Source organism: Jaculus jaculus, chromosome 2 (genome assembly GCF_020740685.1).
Source record: "Jaculus jaculus isolate mJacJac1 chromosome 2, mJacJac1.mat.Y.cur, whole genome shotgun sequence".
Lineage (NCBI taxonomy): Eukaryota > Metazoa > Chordata > Mammalia > Rodentia > Dipodidae > Jaculus > Jaculus jaculus.
Window position 1 is genome coordinate 205890223 of NC_059103.1, and position 22554 is coordinate 205912776.

Sequence of the window (22554 nt, forward strand, 5' to 3'; positions counted from 1 at the left end):
TCATTTGGAAGCACAAAAAAAAAAAAAAAAACTCAAATAGCCAAACCAATTTTAAGCAACACAAATTAGGTTGGTAGTATTGCTTTACCTGATTTTAAGTTATATTACAGAGCCATAGTAACAAAAACAGTATGGTGCTGGCACAAAAACAGATATGTAGATCAATGGAACAGAATAGAGGACCCAAATGTGAGTCTGGAAAGCTACAACCATTTGATTTTTGACAAAAATGCCAAAAATATTTATTGGGGAAAAGACAGCCTTTTTAATAAATGATGCTGGGAAAACTATCTAAATGAAGAAGGATGAAAGTAGATTTTTCTCTCTTCATGCACAAAAATCAAGTCCAAATGGATCAAAGACCTTAATATCAGGCCCAAAACTCTGAAACTGCTAGAGGAAAGAGTAGGGGAAACCCATTAACATATTGGGATAGGCAGTGACTTTCTGACTATAACCCCAGTTGCTCAGGAAATAAAACCACTAATCAACTACTGAGACCTCATGAAATTACAAAGCTTTTGTACAGCAGACAGTACTCTCATAATAGGAGGAAAAGATGACATCAAAATAAGAGACTAATTGAGAGGGGAAGAGGATATGATGAAGAGTGGATTTGTGAAGGGGAAAGTGGTGAAGGGGGGAATTATTGTGGTTTATTGTCAATAATTATGGAAGTTATGAATAAAAAAGTTTTAATAAAGAAAATAATAAAAAATTATGATTGTCATTTGTATAAATAGTAAATGTGGTAGAATAAAATTATTCAATCTACAAAACTTATATTAAAACATGAAAATAGGAAAATCTCAAGAATAACACATGTAAACACTTTCTTTAAAAATATTAAATAATTACATTACACTTTATTCAAATTTATCCTGAATATAAATATTATCAGGAAAAATAAGGAAATTTAATTTAAGGTGTGTAAATTACAATGTATTATGGAAACTAATTGTAAAAATACATAAACATGGTATAATAAACATAAAAAAGCTAAAAATATATAAGAAGGTAACAGATAAACAACTATTTGCCATCTATCTTATAAGAGTACCAAGAGTCTATTTCTTGAGCCCATGTGTACTGGAAATACAGAGGAAAGGATAGAGATAACTATGTTTGGTGTGTATGGACAAAATTAAGAGTAGTTATGGCAAAATTAATATGATAGAATTTAAAGCAAAAAAGTACTAAATAAATCCATGTGAAGCATTCTATTTTTTAATCCTTTTTATTTCAAGGCATGTTCTCATTTTAGCCAAAGCTGACCTGGAACACACACTGCACATTTAGGCTGGCCTCAAACTCACAGTGGTCCTCCTACCTCAGTCTCCCAGGGTGTTGGGCTAAGGGCTTGCTCCACCATGCTTGTCTTGCTCTGCTTGTGATTGTTAATCGTCCTTGGAGACTTGCCTAGACTTAGAACCACCTAGGAAACACATGTCTGGGTGTCTTTGATGGGTTTTCCAGAGAGGTTTACCTGAGAAGGAAAAATCCTCCATGCCTATGGGTATCAAACTACCCCATGAGTTGGTGTCCTGAAATGAATGAATGAATGAATGGGGGGGAGTAGAAGCTAGCTGAACACCAGTATTCATCTCTCTGTGCTTCCTGCAGCCACACTGTGGCCAGCTGTCTCCAGCTCCTGCTGCCTCAGGTAGAGCTTCTCTCATGGGGAAGCTTCCCTGGCATTGTACCCTCAAGCTGTGAGCCAAAATGAACCCTTCCAACCTAAGGTTGCTTTTGTCAAGTATTTGTTACAGAAATAATAAAAGTAAACAATACACTATTGTAAAAAAAGAAATCTTAAGCAAGATCCAGTTTTCCTTTATATATTAATTATATTGATCACTATTTGTGTGTAAAGTACAAGGTCTTAGAGTCACAAAGAAATATTAACAGAATAGTTCTACTATAAGATGTACAAGCAGGTCTTTGTTTATAGCTGTGATTCACAAATTGGAAAAATATTTATTATTCAGATAATAAAATGAATCCCTTATCAGAATACTAAATACCCTCTTACAAATATTAATAGCTTTATAGGTTAATAATAAGAACAAACCTAGGAAAACTTTATTTTCATTTCCAAAGAAAAAACTATAGAAGTCACATTTAATAGTCAACAGAAGCAAAATTTACTACCGAATATAGAGTAAACCAACACATATGTTTGAGAAGATGTAAATGCTATATTAATATGTTATTAAGGCACAAAGGGAATAAGAATGTAACTACATGTTAATTTGGATATAAAACTTGTAAATGTTGGAGACATTAGAATGAAGTGACATACTGCCTAAATTATGACCAGCACAGACCTTGGATTGCCACATCTTGTACCCATAGTTTTAAATGCTATAGTGAAACATTTCCTTCTCTGACCTGCTTCTCCAAGTGTCATATTTCTACTTCAGAAAATGGTACCAGAATTCACCCAAATGCCCAAGCCACAGGTTAAGAGGTATCTATATCTTGCCTGTTTGATTGGCACTACCATCAAAATATTCTTCAATTCAGTAAGTTTACACCACCATCTGTCACCTCTATCCAGACAAGTGTCAGCTCTCTGCAGACACTTTTGAAGCCTTCTCATTTCTGTCTTCTGCTCTTTCTTTTCTTTAATACACTCTCCATAGAGAAACAGGAAGCTCTTTTAAAAATATGGATCATTTTATTCTGTTGTTAGAGTCCATCATTGACTTCCATACTAACTAGAAGAATATTTATTTATATTCCTTGTGGTCCAGCTTTTGACCAGCTCCTACCTATGTTCCTGAAACCTTCTACTTTCCTGCTTTCATCATATATCCTGGACCCTGACCCACCTCCCCATGCTCCCTCCCTGAGAACATAGTGATGCTATCTCACCACAAGACTTGCTGTTTTCTTCTGCAGAGCACCCTGCCCCCTTCTCCTTTTCACACCCAGCTCCTTTGTATCAATCAGATTTTTGCTCAAATGTTACCTCCTCACAGCTGTAGTTCCTAAATACCAGAGCTGCTATGCCTAGTCACATTTACTCAGTCCTTGATCTTGTTTGTATCTTTTTAAATTTTGTTCTAATTTCTATTTTATTTATTTGAACTGGGAGAGAGAGAAAGAGGGAGGGAGGGAGGGAGAGAATTAGTGCACTAGGGTCTCCAGCCACTGCAAACGAACTCCAGATGCATGTGCCACTTGTGCATCTGGCTTACATGAGTCATGGGGAATCAAACTGAGGTCCTTTGGCTTTGCAGGCAAACACCTTAACTTCTAAGCCATCACTCTAGCCCTTGTTTGTATCTTGAATGCCCTTCAAACGCTCAGGTGTTTAACTATTAGCTTCCAGACTGTGGTGCTATTGAACTGTGGTGGAAAATTTACGAGGTGTGATCTAGTGGAGGGAAGCTAGGTCACTGGTCCTTGAATGCCCCTGGTTACCTGGTTTACCTGGTTACCATGAGGTGAAGGCTGCTCCACCACAAGCTGCTGACATGATGTACTGGGCCACTCCGGCCTTCAAATAGTAAGTAAGGACAGGTGACAGTGGGCTGAAATCTCCAAAACAAAAATAAATCTTTGTTCCTTTTAAGTTCTTTCATTCAGTTATTTTTGTCATTAGGAGGTAGTATAATCATCTTTTTTGTCCATAGCACTGGGCTAAGGTACTTATGACTGTGGGAAATAGTTATTTGTTTGGTTGCATGTGTGATTTGTCTTAATCTACCTAAAAGTAAGATTTATGAGTTTAGAGACCTCAAATCATTTAGTGCTGGGAATAACATCTGCTTTCCAGTGGTGCCAAATATTAGTTTAAACCAGGACCCCCACCAAGCATTTTCATACTTTAACAAAAGTTATAGAGTTTTTTTTTAATAGTTATGCCCCACTACTTGTTTACTTATTGGATATTAAGCAGAATCTTTTCAGCTCTTATTAGTGTCTGTGTTTTTTATTTCTGTTTTGGTGATTGCTTCCTTTTTTGTTCCTGACATTTTCAGCTTTAGAGTCTCTCATATTTTCTTCTAGTTTTACCATTTTAATTTTTACCTTTAGGTCTATAATCTATTACAAATTGACTTTTATGTCTGGTATGAAGCAAGTCCCCATATGGATTTGGATGGAATATCTATCTGTTTTGAAGTCCTTTAATGTGGATTCTTTCCTTTTCAACCAGTTTCGTAAACATGAATTCCAAATTTTGACTCCTCTAGACAGTAGCAGTCCATCTTTTTTCATGAGTTCCAGCTGCCATCCACCAAGAATCAGGAGAACCCTGTGGTGGGAGGCCATGTAGGTCTGCCTCTTGTTCAACAAACCCGTTCTGTCACAGAGCAGCTTCCCTCTAGTTTCTGCTTCCCATTGGTTATCCTTTAATAACTTTAGATAATGTGTGTGCATATCTTTGTCATACTTATAAGTGTTTAAAAATATTTTTCAGCTTGGAGTGATATATTCCAAGTTCTGAAAGATAACAACTGTCAACCAAGGTTACTTTATCCTGCAAAGCTATCCATTCAAATAGACGGAGAAATAAGGACATTCCATAACAAAAGCAGCCTAAAGGAGTATTTGAAGACAAAAACAGCTCTACAGAAAATACTTGATAGAATCCTCCATGCTGAAGAAAAGGAAAAGCACACATATAAGGAACCTAGAAAGAACAAGCAATACTCAAATATTAGATAACACAAGAGAGCACAGGTAGAACCGAAACCACAAAAAAAAAAAAAAAGGCAAATAAATGCACACCTTTCAATAATATCTCTTCATATCAATGGCCTCAATGCCCCAATGAAAAGACATAGGTTTGCAGACTGGGCTAAAAAGCAGGATCCTACAAATTGTTGTCTCCAAGAAACTCACCTTTCTACAAAGGATAGACATTATCTTAGGGTGAAAAGTTGGAAGACGGTGTTTCAAGCAACTTGGCCTAGAAAACAAGCAGGGGTTGCTATCTAAATATCTGACAAGGTAGACTTTAGTCCAACGTTAGTCAAGAAAGATAAGGAAGGTCACTTTATATTGCTTAAGGACACACTCCAACAGGAGGACATTACAATCCTAAACATATATGCACCTAACATGGGGGCTCCCAAATTCATCAAACAAACACTATTAGAATTAAGGTCACAGATAATACCAAACACAGTGGTGGTGGGTGACTTTAACACTGCACTCTCATCGATTGACTGGTCATCCTGGGGAAAAAAAAACAAAAAACAGAGAGGCATCTGGACTAAATGAGGTCATAGAAGGAGTGGACCTAACAGATATATACAGGACTTTTCATCCAAAGGCTGCAGAATATACATTCTTTTCAGCAGCACATGGAACATTCTCTAAAATAGACCATATATTAGGACACAAAGCAAATCTTAACAAATTCAGGAAAATTGAAATAATTCCTGGCATTATGTCTGACCACAATGGAATTAAACTACAAATCAGTAGAAAGAAAGGCTATAGAGCATACACTAAACAATACACTACTAAATGATGAATGAGTCAATGAAGAAATCAAGAAGGAAATCAAAAAATTTATAGAGTCAAGCAATAATGAGGACACAACATATCAAAATCTCTGGGACACAATGAAGGCAGTTCTAAGAGGTAAATTTAAGCCTTAAGTGCCTATACTAAGAAATTAGAAAGGTCGCAAGTTAACAACCTAATGCTTCCTAGGCCCAGATGGATTCACTGCTGAATTTTACCAGACCTTTAAGGAAGAGCTAACACCATTGCTTCTTAAGCTTTTCCAGGAAATAGAAAAAGAAGGAATTCTACCAAACCCCTTCCAGGCAAAGATAGAACAAAAAAAGAAAATTACAGACCAATCTCCCTCATGAACATGATGCAAAAATTCTCAACAAAATATTGGCAAACAGAATACAAGAGTATATCAAAAAGTTCATTCACCCTGACCAAGTAGGCTTTATCCTAGAGATGCAGGGATGGTTCAATATACGAAAATCTATAAATGTAATGCATTATATAAATGGGTTAAAGGATAAAAATCACATGATCATCTCATTGGACGCAGAGAAAGCATTTGACAAAATCCAACATCCCTTCATGAAAAAAAGTCCTACAGAGACTGGGAATAGAAGGAACATATCTCAATATAATAAAAGCTATTTATGAAAAGCCTACAGCCAACATATTACTAAATGGGGAAAAACTGGAAGCTTTTCCACTAAAATCAGGAACAAGACAAGGGTTTCCACTGTCCCCACTTTTATTTAATATAGTTTTGGAAGTCTTAGCCATAGCAATATGGCAAGAGACACACATAAAAGGGATACAAATTGGAAAGGAAGAGATCAAGTTATCATTATTTGCAGATGATATGATTCTATACATAAAAGAGCCTAAAGATTCTACTAGCAAGCTGTTAGAGCTGATCAAAACCTATAGCCATGTAGCAGGATACAAAATAAATACACAGAAATCAGTAGCCTTCATATATGCTAACAACAAACACACAGAGGATGAAATCAGAGAATCACTCCCATTCACAATTGCATCAAAAAAAATAATAATAAAGTACCTTGGAATAAGCCTAACCAAGGAAGTAAAGAATCTCTACACTGAGAACTTCAAAACACTCAAGCAAGAAATTGCAGAAGACACTAGAAAGTAGAGAAACATTCCTTGTCCTGGATTGGAAGAATCAATATTGTGAAAATGGCAATCTTGCCTAAAGCAATCTACACATTTAATGCAATCCCTATCAAAATTCCAAAAGCATTCTTCATGGAAATAGAAAAAAACAATCCAAAAATTCAATTGGAATCACAAAAAACCTCGAATATCTAAAATAATACTGAGCAACAAAAATAAGGCTGGTGGTATCACCATACCTGATTTTAACCTACACTACAGAGCCATAGTAACAAAAACAGCATGGTGCTGGCACAAAAACAGACATGTAGATCAGTGGAACAGAATAGAGGACAAAGATGTAAGCCAAGTAGCTATAGCCACCTGATATTTGATAAAAATTCCCAAAATACTCATTGGAGAAAAGACAGCCTCCTCGGCAAATGGTGTTGGGAATACTGGATATATATCTGCAGAAGGATGAAAATAGATTCTTCTCTCTCACCATGCACAAGAATCAAGTCCAAATGGATTAAAGAGCTTAACATCAGACCTGAAACTCTGAAACTGCAAGAGGAAAAAGTAGGGGAAACCCTTCAACATATTGGTCTAGGCAAAGCCTTTCTGAATACAACCCCAATTGCTCAAGCAATAAAACCACAGATTAATATCTGGGATCTCATGAAATTACAAAGATTTTGTACTGCAAAGGACACAGTGAAAAAAGCAAAGAGGCAACCTACAGAATGGGAAAAAATCTTCACCAGTTATATATCTGGTAGAAGATTAATATCTAGGATATACAAAGAACTCAAAAAGTTAAATAATAAGGAATCAAACAAGCCAATCAAAAAATGGGCTATGGAGCTAAATAGAGCATTCTCAAAGGAAGAAATATGAATGGCATATAAGCATCTAAAAAAATGTTCTACGTCACTAGTCATCAGGGAAATGCAGATTAAAACTACATTGCGATTCCATCTCACTCCTGCCAGATTGGCCACCATCATGAAAACAAATGATCATAAATGTTGGCGGGGATGTGGAAAAAAAGGAACCCTTCTACACTGCTGGTGGGAATGCAATCTGGTCCAGCCATTGTGGAAATCAGTGTGGAGGTTCCTAAAACAGCTAAAGATTGATCTACCATATGACCCAGCTATAGCACCCCTAGGCATATATCCAAAGGAATCATCTCATTTCCTTAGAAGTACGTGCTCAACCATGTTTATTGCTGCTCAATTTGTAATAGCTGGGAAATGGAACCAGCCTAGATTTCCCTCAACTGATGAGTGGATAATGAAGATGTGGCACATTTATACAATGGAGTTCTACTCAGCGGTAAAGAAAATTGAAGTTATGAAATTTGCAGAAAAATGGATGGACCTGGAAAGGATTCTACTAAGTGAGGTAACCCAGGCCCAGAAAGCCAAGTGCCACATGTTCTCTCTCATATGTGGGTCCTAGCTACAGATGATTGGGTTTCTGCGTGAGAATGAAAACACTTAGTAGCAGAGGCCAGTAAGTTTAAAAGGAGACATAAGGTGAAGAGAAAGGAAGTGAGGAGGCTACTTAATAGGTTGATATTGTATATATGTAAGTACAATGATTCAGATGGGGAGGTAATATAATGGAGAATGGAATTTCAAAGGGGAAAGTGTGGGGGGGGGGAGGAGGGAATTACCATGGGATATTTTTTTATAATCATGGAAAATGCTAATAAAAATTACAAATATATATATTTTTCATTTATTTGAAAGCAGAGAAATATAAGGAGGTGTCAGAGTGAGAGAACATGGGCATCACAGGGTCTCTAGCCACTGCAAATAAACTCTAGGTGCATTCATCACTTTGTGCATTGGGCTTTACATGGGTACTGGGGAATTGAACCCCAGTTTCTAGGCTTTGCAGATAAGTTCCTTAACTGTTGTGCTTAAACTCTCTGCTGTATGAGCCCTTGGGTCCTCCTCCTTCTTATGCAGAGTTCTGTGACATCACATGCTACTTTTCTACTCCTTTGTCCATTCTTTTGCAATGTCTTCAGCATCAACCTGTCTTTTGTTCATTCCTTACATGTTTAACTTGCTTCTTGTTCCTTATTCAACACTCACCTCCTCACTGTTAACTTCTCCTGGTTCATCTTACCTGCTGTAGTTGTTTTAATTACTTTTCTGCTCAAACATTGCCTTTTAAGTGTGCATCTTCAGGATTTTCAGTTAAAAGTTAAACTCATTTTTTTTGAGGAAAGGTTTCTCTCTAGTACAAGCTGACCTGCAATTCTGTAGCTCATACTGCCTTCAGTATTCCAGAGATCCTCCTTCTGTAGGCTTAAGTGCCAGGATTACAGGTGTATGCCTACATATCTGGTTCTAAAATGTGAATGACTTAGTTCTTTCCCAAGCTTACCACACCTCTCAAATCCCCTTCCTGCAGGAACATACTCACTTGATGTCCTCTTTGTCATCTCTCTCTGCCATTCCTTCCCCAAATTTCAGTCTGGTGGGTTTTACCTCCTTCCTACCTCTCACATTTCATATCTCCCATATTCACTTTTCTGTCATCTAGCTTATGATTTCTGTGCTCTTGTGAATGGATTTACTCTTCTCATGTGCTCTTTCTTTAAACAGATACTCTGCTGTCCAATTTTCCCAGACTGAAAGCTTTATTATATCACTTTCCTATTTGAAGCCTATTAGTGGATCTTTCTCAGCTGTAGAATAAAGTCCTAACTACTGTGATGGCCTACAAACCTTACAGGCCTGGACCCTGGTTATGTACGTAAGATCAGGGCTCACCCTCTTCCTTTCTAATGCCTCACTATAAACACAAGAATGGCACACACTTCTGAGAACTCTCAATTATCTCTTGTTTTTAAACATTTCACAAGGTTTATTTCTCTGTATGGAAGGCACTTTCCCCTTTTTCCAATGAACAATTCCTTGCTAGCACAGATGATATTCTCATGGAAATATCTCCAAGCCACCGAGGAAGATCTTGTTGGTCTCTAATGTTCCCAGAGTACCCTGTGCCTGTATCACACTGTCCTATGCCAGCCTGCATGCTTGTTTTCTCTTACACTAGACCATAAGTTCCCTGAAGCAAGAACTGTGTCTAAACCAGTGTCAAGTTGGAAATACTCAAAAATACACATTGTTTGAAATTGAATGACTAAATAAAGGTATGGAATTAATGTATAAATTAATATATAACAACTTGAGAATATTTTCTACTTGGAGAAGAATGTCAGTTTATACTATACATCAAATTAAATTTCATATAGATTCAATACATGAGTATTATTTTAACAAAGGTAAATATCTACCTTGACTATCTGCATAGAAATATTTCTAAACATGAAAAAATAGTAAAAAAAATAAAAAGCACTTTTTAGGTATTTAAAATAGTTTATTTACTTATTTATTTTAGAGAGAGGCAGAGAGATAGAGAGGGAGAGAGAGAGAAAGAGAAAGAGAGAGGGAGAGGGAGAGAGAAAATGGGCATGCCAGGACCTCTAACCTCTGCAAATGAACTCCAGATGCATGTGCCACCTTATACATCTGGCTTATGTGGGTACTGGGGAATTAAACCTGGGTCTTTAAAATTCATGGGCAAATGCCTTAACTGCTAAACTATCTCTCTAGCCCACCTTGTAGGTTTTTAAGGGCTCTAAGAGACCAATCAGAGATTGAGATGCCTTTGACAAGTTAAAGGTGGGTTTTAAACCCTGTGATGACCAGCTCAGTCAGACTCCTGGGGTAAAGAATATCTTTGAGATCCAACTGAAATCTTGGGAGATTTGCAACTCTTTATGGTATTCTCTGGATCTAATTCTTTTCTTATTTTATTAAGTAGAAATTTTGTCTGGACACATCATATGTTGGTACCATCACTTCTCCCCTCCCTGTCCCCACTGCACTGAGGGCCCTCCTTAGTGGGATTGCTGGTATTTACCATGGACTTGTGGGTTATGAGTTGTGAGAGCAGCAGTCAGCCATTGTGTGTGGGTGGAGAGATGTCTCTGGATAGCCTTTTTTTACTGTGTGGCTTCTCCATCCTTTCCTCTATCTCTTCCACAAAATTCCCTGAAACCTGGTGGGTGTGCTTTAAGTCTGACTTAGTGCTGAGGTCTCAGCAGCTTCTGTATTTCTGCTTTGGTATGTTTTCAGTATTCTCAGGGTCTTTCTCCATCACCCTGGCCCAGATTGTCAGGCTTACCATGGACGTAGCACTCTCATTCATCTCTCCAGTTCCACTGTAGTTTCACCTGTGCCCTAGCTGCTGTGTGAGCAGTGGTCCATCTCCTTCCAGGCAATCAGCTATCCTTGTCTTGTTGATAGATTTTGGTTGTCCTCAGTTCTCACTGCTTTCTGAAAAAGGAAAACAGATTATGGTGTGCAGCAAGGCCTTGCTTACAGCCTCTGTTGCTCTAGCCTTGCCCTCTAAGGCAGGGGATGGCTCTGCCTTCAGGGTGTGAACCACCAGCTCAGCCCCAACTCACAATGGCATTCCTTTTGTCTGAGATATAAAAGTTGTATTTTAAAACCACTGTTCAATTAATATTTACTGTTTATTTAAATTTCACCCATTCTTTAGCACAAAATATCTGAAGCCTAATATGTTCCCAGCAAAGATATTACTGTCTTCAGGAATTTGCACTTTTGTGAAGATGACAAACGACAGTAAATAAGCAAGTGAGCGGGTTAATATGAAGTCTCTCAGATATCCTATGGCCAAGAAAAATTACACAAAAGATCAACTAGAAGGTACTATGTATACATTCATAAAAGCATTTCAGAAAAAAATATTTAAACCCTAATATAAAACAGGAAATTATAGCTATGAGAGAAATGCAAAGGACATGAAAAAATTCCCTCATATTTTCTAATAAAATCTTTTTACACTTCTTCTTTACTTTACAGAGGTAATACAATGTTTACAGGACACAGTTAAAACTATTAGGTAGCTGGGTGTGGTGGTGCACACCTTTAATCCCAGCACTCTAGGGACAGAGGTAGGAGGATTGCCATGAATTTGCAGCCACCCTGAGATTACATAGTAAATTCCAGGTCATCTTGGGCTAGAGCAAGACTCTACCTCCAAAAAATTCTCTGGGATCTGGATTTGATCCCAGCAACACAAAAGTCTTATGTAATGTACCTCGCAAAGCAAGCACCTTCCATCACTGTTCTTCATCTTGCTCTTCCAGATGCAAACACTGCGGCCAATTGTCTATCAAACAACATTTTTATGGGCTGGAGAGATGGCTTAGCAGTTAAGGTGCTTGTCCGCAAAGCCAAAAGACCCAGGTTCAATTCCCCAGGATCCATGCAAGCCAAATGCACAAGGTGGCATATGCATCTGGAGTTCGTTTGCAGTGGCTAGAGGACCTGGAATGCCTCTAGCCATTTTCTCTCTATCTCTATCTACCTCTTTATCTCTCTTTCAAATAAATAAGTAAATACATTTTTATAAGAATTTTTAAAAATTAATAGTTCAGTGCTAGCAAGAGTGCAGTGATACTGTCATAATTTACTAGAGGAAATCAGAGATGATTTAATCTTAAAAAATATAAGTTAACATATATCAAGCTTAAAATATATATTATAACTGAAGAGTTGTAATTTTTTACTCTCTCCACAGCAAATATGATGTAAATTTTTGTACATAGTTAGACACCATGGTATAATTATGAAAAATTGGAAATAACCTAAATATTCCAAAACCAGTCCATTGCAGAACAGTATGCACACATAATGGAGTATTAGATGATTATTATCACTCATCTAGAGCACCACATCATCCCAGATCCTAGATCACTTCTTGGTCTGTTACAGACATCCTATAAATATGGGCTCTATGAATGAAATGCATTCAGAAAAGCCCAAAGCTTAGAGCCATAGCTCAGGGTTAAAGCATTTGTCTACATGCACAAAAGTAGTGTTCTAACAACAACAGCAGCAGCAAGTAACAGAAAAGCTTAGAAACTATGGGATTGGCCAGGACAAAGTTCAAAACTTGCATGATCCTAAGAATCTGTTGGAAATAACTTGGAATAATAGACTCACAGGCTACTGTCTACCGGTTCTCATTAGAGGGTGTTTGAGAAGCACAGTGCAAATCCTTTAGCATCTAATACAAAACTAGGAAGGGCTAGAGATGTGGTTCAGTGGTAGAGAACTTGCCTAGCATATGTGAGATACTGTGCTTAATCCTTAGTATTACAATAAAAGTGAAATTAGAAAGCACTTTTAGTACTGAAAAACATAAATATCTTATTGAGAAAATTTAATGGTGGCAACAGTTAGAACTGTGAGAAGAAATGAAATTTCTAAGACAAAGTTTTTGTGACTTTTGTGTATATTACTTTTATTTATTTATTTATTTATTTATTTATTTATTTATTTATTTAACAGAGAGAGAGAGAGCGAGTGAGCAAGCAAGCGAGCGCCAGGGCCTCCAGGCACTGCAAATGAACTCCAGATGCATGTGCCACCTTGTGTATCTGGCTAACGTGGGTCCTGGAGAATTGAAGCTGGGTCCCTTGGCTTTGCCGGCAAGTGCCTTAACTGCTAAGCCATCCCTCCAGCCCATTTTGTGTATATTATTATTGGAAAAGTCAGGCTAAATTTATGGGAATTTACAGGTATTGTTGTCAACATTGCATACTTCATCTGAGTGGGAAGCAAGCTTAAACACCACTCTTGAGTGGTTTAAAAGATCAGTTGTGTGACTGAAGCAAAAAAAAAAAAAAATCACAAAGGTCTCATCACAGGTGCTTTCTACCTAACACCCCATCCTGGGTTATGTTACATTTGCCTTCTTATCATTGCTTATGCTTTTTTTTCCTCCCCCCTAGAACATCCTCTACCTCCATCTTCTGGAAAGTTCACATTCTTCCTTTCAAATTCTTATGATATATCACATCCTACAGTAAACTTCTTAGAACACTGGGCATATGTCTCTCAGTCACAAGTCAATCTAGGTATTTTAGCTGGTTATGTATCTTTCTCCCTCATGAAATAATCAGAGGTTTTTAAATCTGTTATTCCCTAGTCATCTTTTAGTTCTGTGCTTAACACAAAATAGATGTTCATTAGTTATTTTACTGAACATATTTAATGGAGGTAATAATTGAAATGTGTAGATAAAGTGTGTGTTAGGATTGTCATATACATGGTTATTTAAGAAGTCAGGCTAAATTTGCTGAAAAAGTAAAAGAAAGCTGGACATGGTTGGTGCACACCTTTAATCTTAGCACTCGGGAGGCAGAGATAGGAGGATCACCATGAGTTTGAGGCCCCCTTGAGACTACATAGTGAATTCTAAGTCAGCCTGGGCTAGAGTGAGACCCTACCTCAAAAAACCAAAAAAGTGAAAGAATGATTACTTTATATTTTAATTCTTATTAAATAGCTCTGATTAAATTCTATTTTCTTCATCCAGTTACTTCAGTTTACAAATAACACACCTTAACCTAAAACTAAGTGATTGCTCATTCTTGTTTAGGTTAGAATCAGTAAGCATTAAGGAAGGTACTTATTGTTAAGATAGTCATATGTTGGCAATGCCTATGCTGTATGAAGTCTCTCTTGTATTTTTGCACAGTAGTGCCTAGCCCAGCCCTACCACTGCTGGGCTTGATAGAATTATCTCCCAATTCCCAAGGTCCACCCTACTCTGTCCACCTGTCTATCCAGGTCGTTAACCCATCTTCTGCAGTGAGTTCCTCATGTCCCAGGTCCATCCCATACCCAGCCTGCTTGTGCCCTGGCTGGTCCGGGCGTGAGTTCCCAACTCTCCAGGTCCTCCCCTACTCTATGTCTGCACAGCTCACACAGTCTTAGTTGGAAATGTAGCCACATACGTTTTATTAAAGTCAAGATTATCTGAACACAGGCTGCTGCCTTGGAAGCTAATTAAGACCCACACCCAGACTGAAAAACCAGCCATAGGAATGGCCTTTAACAGGCCTTCAGTGTTCTGTGGAAATGTGAGCTCAATCACTGCCCACCATGCTCGCTCCCAGCTTCTACCTGCAAGACTCTGAAAGTTAAAATAATGCAATACTGAGTTGTTAACTTGTGCCTTTGTGCCTGCACCACAATTGAATTTTCCAAGTAGTTGATTACATTTCTCTCTGTGGGTTCAGAAAACTATTAGTATCACATTATCTAATTTATTGAATGTACTTTGGACCTTATAACTTTTCCATTAGTCATTCCTAAGCACATTGAGTACAGATGAAGACAGTGCTTGATGTTAATGAGCAGAGATCTCTACCCGGGACCTAAGGACCGTAGGAAAGCAGATGTTAGGATCTCCAAGCCATGGAGCTCAGAGCCTGTGGTCCAAGGTAAAGCCTGCCCGAAGGGTTTTACCTGTGTTTAATTAGGGGTGGCAGTGCTAAGAGGAACATCTGTGTTAACATGAATAGCAATGTCCCTATTTTTCTCACCACAGAGTCCTTAATTCTCTGTAACTTTATAACTTAAAAGGATCTTTGAAACTAACTGTGCTGAAAATATCTTTTAAAAATAAGAAGCCCGTTTAGATTCTAGTGCACAGCAAATTCCCTGTGAAGAAAAGTTCCAAATTAGTTACTCTATTTGCATTTCCATAAGCACAGAGAATCTTTGTGCTTAATACATGACAAATAACAGTGTTAGAAATGGGTGTTTTAAGACGTTAATTATGCACATGCTCTTGTTCTTGTTAGTGTGTTTACAATATGAAGTAAAATAAAACTTGTACTTGAGTTCAAAAACTCCCTAGGCTGATATTTTAATTCATTTTAGCTCACACTGACCACATTTGAACTCATTGAAATGGTAAAAAATAGAAATGGTACTAAGGAACCACTATATCCCAGGAAGCAGATTCTAACCTGGAGACGCATAGGCAGACTATCTTGGAGTAGTACACAAGGGTCAACAGGAGTGGGGAACAGAAGCTAAGCAGTGATGCTGACCCAACAGAGGCCTGAATAACCCTTATAAAGCTTTGTGGCCTTAAGAGTTGTTGAGGGCTGGAGAGATGGCTTAGCGGTTAAGCGCTTGCCTGTGAAGCCTAAGGACCCCGGTTCGAGGCTCGGTTCTCCAGGTCCCACGTTAGCCAGATGCACAAGGGGGCACACGCGTCTGGAGTTCGTTTGCAGAGGCTGGAAGCCCTGGTGTGCTCACTCTCTCTCTCTCCCTCTATCTGTCTTTCTCTCTGCATCTGTCGCTCTCCAATAAATAAATTAAAAAAAAAAAAAAGAGTTGTTGAGATCTGGCCAAGAAAAATGTCCTTTGGAGCCCGCACTGAGCAGAGAGATTGGATCCTGGGCTCCCTGGTTTTCACACTCACATAGGTGTTTTAGGTCCTGGACATACCAAGGAACACATAGAGTGTAGTCCAAGACCACAGTTGAATTAGGGGTAACTGGAATTAATGACATTCTTTGGACATGAAGAAGAACCCAGGCAGCTAATTCCAGTACCATCATATATACTGTGATAGACTTTTCACTATTGTGCCCAAATATCTGACAGAACAAACTAAGGGAACAATTCATCTTGTCTTGTGGTTTCAACTCTCCATGGCATGGAAGGTGTGATGGAGTAGAGGTTGTTCAACTCAGGGTAGCCAGGAGTAGGAGGAGTTCAATGACAGGAAGAGGCCAAGGCAAGATCCCCAAGGACCTGTCACCAGTGACCTACTTCCTTTATCTAGGTCCTACCTTCAAAAGTTTGAGAGGGCTAAGGCACTTGCCTATGAAGCTGATGGACTCAGGTTTGATTCCCCAGTACCTATGTAAGCCAGATGCACAAGGTAGCACATGTGTCTGGAGTTTGTTGGCAGTGGCAAGAGGCCCTGGCACACCCATTATCTGTCTCTCTTTCTCAAATAAATGACTAAAAGGTTTTATTTATTTATTTATTTAATTATTTTTTTTAGAGGTAGTGAGAGTGGGGGGGATTGGTGCACCAGGGCCTCAGCCATTGCAATCACACTCCAGATGCTTGTACACCTAGTACGTATATACAACCTTACACTTGTATCACCTTTGTGCATCTTTCTTACGTGGGATCTGGAGAGAAATCGAACATGGCTCCTTAAGCTTCATAGGCAAGCACCATAACTGCTAAGCCATCCCTCCAGCCCCAAATATTTTTTAATTTTTTTTTTAAAAAGTTTCCAGAAACTCCCAAAATATCACTACCATCTGGATAGGCCCCCAACACCTGAGCCTGTCTGGGAGACATTGTATATCAAACCACAACATATCGGTTTGAGTCTAGCTCTGGCTGTGCTTCCTCTGTGGCTCAGTAAACAGAAATGAAAATTAATTGAAATGAAATAAAGTTATGACTTCACTTTCTTGGTTGAACTGATCACATTGTAGAGGCTGAGCTGTGAGTAGCACAGCACCTTTGATCAGGAACTGAGGAGCCGCTGGGGATGTTAGCGTGCAGCAGAACTGCGCGCCTTTGCTGGACCGTGCGGCTGCGCTCACACACGTCTTGCGCCTGAGGCAATCCCACTACCCTCTGTCTCCTCCCAAAAAATGTAGCCTTTTTTCTTAATACTGTTTTTATTTTCCCTTCAAAATGGCATTAATTTGGTTTCATAACTGACAAATGGAATCATTGGCAACTGAATAGTTTTTCAAGTTTCTTAAGGATAGGTCTGGATATGAGGAAATACCTGTATCCATCCCACTCGTTTAAAAAAAAATGGAAGAAAGCTACTTGTTTGCATATTAAAGTAGTGTGAGCATTCATATACCATACTATGTGAACATTCAAAAAGTCATTGGTTGGGCTAGAGAGATGGCTTAGCAGTTAAGGTACTTTCCTGCAAAGCCTGAGGAGCCATGTGCGACTCCCTAATTCACATAAGCCACAAGGTAAAGCATAAGATGCACATAATTCACATAAGATGCACAAGGTGAAGCATGGGCGATATTACACGTGCACACAAGGGTGTGCATGCGTCTGGAGTTTGACTGCCGTGGGTGGAGACCCCGGCATGCCAAGTGTCTCTCTCTACCTCTCTCTCCCTCTCTCTTAATTTTTTTTTTTTAAATCATTGACTAGTAAATAATTGTTGCAGTTAGGTTTGCTGGTAGAAATCACCCAACCAAAAGCAGCTTGCGGGAAAAAGAGGTTTATTTTGGCTTACAGGCTTGAGGGGAAGCTCCATGATGGCAGGGGAAAACGATGGCATGGGCAGAGGGTGGACATCACCCCCTGACCCACACAAGGTGGACAACAGGGACAGGAGGGTGTGCCAAATACTGGCCTGGGGAAACTGGCTATAACACCCATAAGCCCGCCCCCAGCAATACACTGTTCCCAGGACATGCTAATTTCCAATTGCCATCAGCTGGGGGAACTTAGCTTCTAGAACAACCAAGTTTACAGGGGACACCTGAATCAAATCACCACAATAATTAAAGGCTAACAATAAAACTAAAATGGTGAATTTTTTTTTCTTTTTCTTTTTGAGGTAGGGTCTCACTGTAGCACAGGCTGTCCTGGAATTCGCTATGTAGTCTCAGGGTGGCCTCAAACTCATGGCAGTCCTCCTACCTCTGCCTCCTGAGTGCTGGGACTACAGGCGTACACCACCACGTGTGGCTTAGTGAATGTATTTTAAAATAGCAAATGAGATCCTCAAGCCCCGTGTGTTAAGGCGCCACCTGCTGCACCTAATGAGCCGCCATCCCCACTCCTGCAGCGAGCACTGCAGAGGCCTGAGTCCCTCCTTTTCCCACTGCATTCTCCTAAAGCCGTTGGTTTGCCATATTATGGGTACCGCTTCTAAAGGACTTCCAGTAAACTCTTCCAGTCTTGGAATTTAATGATTTTGTAGCATTCTTTGCTTTTTGCTTCTAGGATGTCTGAAAAATCTGGCCATCTCACTAACTATTTGTGAATTACAGGGATAATCTCCCTAGTCTGGTGCTCAAAGCCTGAACCGGAAGGTGGAGCTGGAGTCCATCTTCCTTTTGGCACCTGCTGGCCTTTTGCATGGGAGGCGAACGCGTTAGTTCACTGCGTGCTGAGAAGGGAGCCGAGGGACGTCCCATGTGCATGCAGATGTGACATCGCTGTAACACACAATACAAGTTACAAGCCGCACTATGGCAATGTTTGCTTTTCGTGCCATCATGTGCATAAGTTCACTGTGGAGGGAAGCACTAGAGTGCACCCCAAGTTCCACATTTCATTTCTGAAGCCAGGATTCTTTCCTCGTTGTTCATCCACCATCCACTCACAGAAGCATCCATGTAATAAACAAGGGCTATACTTTCTGGAGTCCAGTGGAACACAAACAAAATTCGTAGCCGACAGAAAAAAAATTGTCTTAATTTGGTTACATGTACAGTGTGAATAAACTTGGAGTGGAGACTAAAGCAGGGCCACCAAGTCCCCTCTTGTCATGTGCTTGTCTGAGCCAGATGTAGCCAGTGGCTGAAGACCCTTAAAGGCCAAGCTGAAGCCTTTCCCTTAGCCTATTTCATGGCCTCGGATGCCAACTGTACAATACACCAAATCTCAGGAAGGACAGAAAAGGCGGCTCTCACCTTTTAGAACAGTGACCCTGGCTGCTGGGCATGTGTGTCTAGGAATGAACCATCCTCCTGCAGAAGTGCAGATGGTGAGAGGAAGGATGCCCCTCCCAGGACTTGAACAGGATGGACAGACATCCCTGTCTTGGTCACTGCACCCAGACAACACAAACACAGTATTAAAATTCCCATTTCCCACAAGCAATCCTTGCCTCGCAGGAATGCTGCTGGGAAGTGTGTGGGCGTGGTAAGAAAAGCATGCAACACGAATAACCCTGGTAAGATTAGGCTTTTTGCATAGCTGGGATCTGGTTTCTTCTTCCTGCACACCGTCGTGGCTTATGCGTTTCTTGAGGCACAGTTGGGTCTGAATATTCTTTGTTGAATAGAATCCATCAGCTTTATTTGTTGAGTCCTCAACGTGTTTAACACTGAATTTATTTAGTGAGCAGAAATGATGGCAATGCAGATGGTATCTTTGAGGTCGCGCACTGATTCCCTCATAATATCCTCGGAGCCAGGTCAAGACGGGAGGACAGGGCTGAAGCCGTAGTGGGCGTTTTGTTGCTGCACGGCCCTGTGGAGCGCCACACAGTGTCCTGTCCCACCGGCACCGTTCCATAAAGTGGCTGGCACGTTGTTCACTCTCAGATAAAATAGATTTGTTGAATAAATTAATTCACAAAATCCCTGTGCTTGGCTTGGGTAATCATTGGATGGCTGGAGGATTTTCAAGACTTTTGTGAACTGACAGTGTATAGTGGCTTAAATTGGGACTCTTTCGTGGAAAACGCAGAGAGAAAAATTAAGCTGTTTGAGAAACTGTCTTAACAAATTACACATATACCTATGATATTTACTTTTAAAATTACATCAGGGGGCTGGAGAGATGGCTTAGTGGTTAAGGCATTTGCCTGCCAAGCCAAAGGATCTCGGTTCAATTCTCCAGGACCCACGTAAGCCAGATACACAAGGAGGCACATGCATCTGGAGTTCGTCTGCAGTGGCTGGAGGCCATGCCCATTCTCTTTCTTTCTCCCACTCTCTCTCTCTACCTCTTTCTCTCTCTCAAATAAATGCATAAAAATTTTTAACAAGTATCTCAGGGAGTAACACACTACTTGATACATGTTATGATTTTATTTTAGGTAGAAGAAGTTATCACTGGAGGTCGACAAAAATCCAAGTCTGTGAAAACCACCTTGGACTGCAGCAAAGACCAAACAAATAAAAGGTACCATGCCCCCAGACTGCCTTTGACTTTATTGTATTGCCCTCTTGTTACCCACTGGTGGAAAAGAAGCTTCAAGATGAGGTCATTATTTAAAGTTTGGAGCTGGAGAGGTTTGACTTCCCAGAACCCATGTAAACCAGATGTACAAGGTGGTGTGTGCATTTGGTGATAGTTTGAAGTGGCTAGAGGCCCTGGTTTGCCCATTCTTTGTCTCTTTCTTTCAAATAAGTAATATATAAAAAACTTATGAAGTTGACAAATACTTACACCATGTATATTCATATATGTTCGCAAATTCTTAGACTCTTACTCCCTAAAAACAAAACACAGTGTCTAGGGATGGTGCTGGGAAGATGATTAGTGCTTCAAAATGTTTTCTGCACAAGCCTGACAACTGGAGTTCATATCCATAGGACTGATATAAAACTAGATACACGTAATGCACATGTTTGTAATTCCAGTGCACCTACAGCAATGGTAGGTGCAAGTGTGAGGACAGTTCAGACCCCCTGCACACAAGTTAATGTCAAGTGAGTGTAGAAGCCTGTAATCCCGGCACCAAGGAGTCATAGATAAGGGCTTCCTGGGGCAAGCTGGTTAGTAGTGCACATGTCTGTAATTCAGCAAACTCTGGGTTCAAATGAGAGATACTACCTCAGTAAATGAAGCAAAGAACAATCAAATCAGATATCAGAAATCAATTTCTGGCGACACACACACATACATGCATTCATAACACATACACATACAAACAAAATATGTATGATGCATGCATGCATGCACATACACACACATACACACACACACACACACGTGTATTATGTATGTATGTATGTCATTTCCCAGTAGGACCCTCTGTGACAGTCAGGTTGGCTCTGCTGGCAGAAATCACCTGTCCAAGAGCAACTTGTGGGAAAAAAAGGGGCTTATTTGGGCTTATAGACTCAAGAGGAAGTTCCATGATGAAAGGAGACAATGATGGCATGAGCAGAAGGTGGACATTACCTCCTCACCAACATCAGATAGACAACAACAACAGGAGAGTGTGCCAAACACTGGCAAGGGGAACTTAACTATAATACCCATAAGCCTGCTTCTAACACTGCACTGCCCTAGGCATTAATTTCTTAATCTCTACCAGCTGGGAACATAGCATTCAGAACACCTAAGTTTATGGGAGACACCTGAATCAAACCACAACATTCCACCCCTGGCCCCCATAAGCTGATAACCATCCATGATGTAAAATGCACTGCATTCCCATAGTTGTTTTTTTGTTTGTTTGGTTGTTTTTTTTTTTTTTTTTTTGGTAATCCCAATGATGTTCAAACATCCCCAAGGTCTTTTAACTGAGCCATAATACCAAAAAAAAAAAAAAAAAAAAAAACCCAAACCCATAATGGTACTGAATAAACATTCACACTGCAGAAGATAGCATTGGGTATAGAAAAGAAATATTCAACCAGTATGAAATTGTTTTAAAACAACAAGGCCAAACATCTGATTCTGTAGCTCCAAGTCCAACAATTCTAGTCAGTGACAAGTCTTCAAGTCTGATAATTCTAACCAGAAACAAGTCTCTGGAGTTCCAATTCTACCCCTTCATCTAGGCTACTCACAGTCCTGGAAACTTCATCTGGGGCAGGCAGTTCTTGGCAGCCATCTTGTGGTCCCAGCAACTCCACTGGGTCTTCACTGTGACCCATGGTCCATCCTCACATTTCTATTGGGTCTCCATGCAGGCATTCCAGCAAACCTGCTTGCTACACACTGCCCGTGGCCATTTCCAAAACACAAGCCTGTGTTGCAAATTCAATGACTCTCTTTCCTGCATTTCTCACACTCCACAATACCAGGTTGTGTACCATTTTTTTAATTCAGGAGGGAGTAAATCAGACTTTGAAGAACAGGATACTCCTAGATACTCCAGGCCCCTTCCAAAGAGTCTGCATTCTTTCTGTTGTCCCAGTGCAGTTCAGCTGGCCCAATCTCAATGGTTGTAGTCTGTTAAACAATTGTAGCTAAACAGGTAGACATTTCAAGCCAAAGATTTCATTCCTGTGTTATATCCTTTGCACATATCAGTCTATTTCTGTGCAATGCAACCCTGCACAAGTTCTAATGACATGGGCATAACAGCAAGCCTGTTACACAACCTGCTTCTATCCCAGTC

The 22554-nt window shown here is 39.7% G+C and overlaps 1 protein-coding gene across 4 annotated transcripts in view; it reads left to right on the plus strand.

Annotated features, from left to right (window-relative positions):
* The window catches only part of Dnaaf11 (dynein axonemal assembly factor 11), a 126901-nt gene that overhangs the window by 94955 nt on the left and 9392 nt on the right, over positions 1–22554 (plus strand). For all 4 annotated transcript variants that reach the window (XM_045144176.1, XM_045144177.1, XM_004656330.2 and 1 more), the window contains one exon: positions 20296–20381. In XM_045144176.1, the coding sequence (XP_045000111.1) occupies positions 20296–20381 (86 nt within the window). The remainder of the gene's footprint in view (positions 1–20295; positions 20382–22554) is intronic.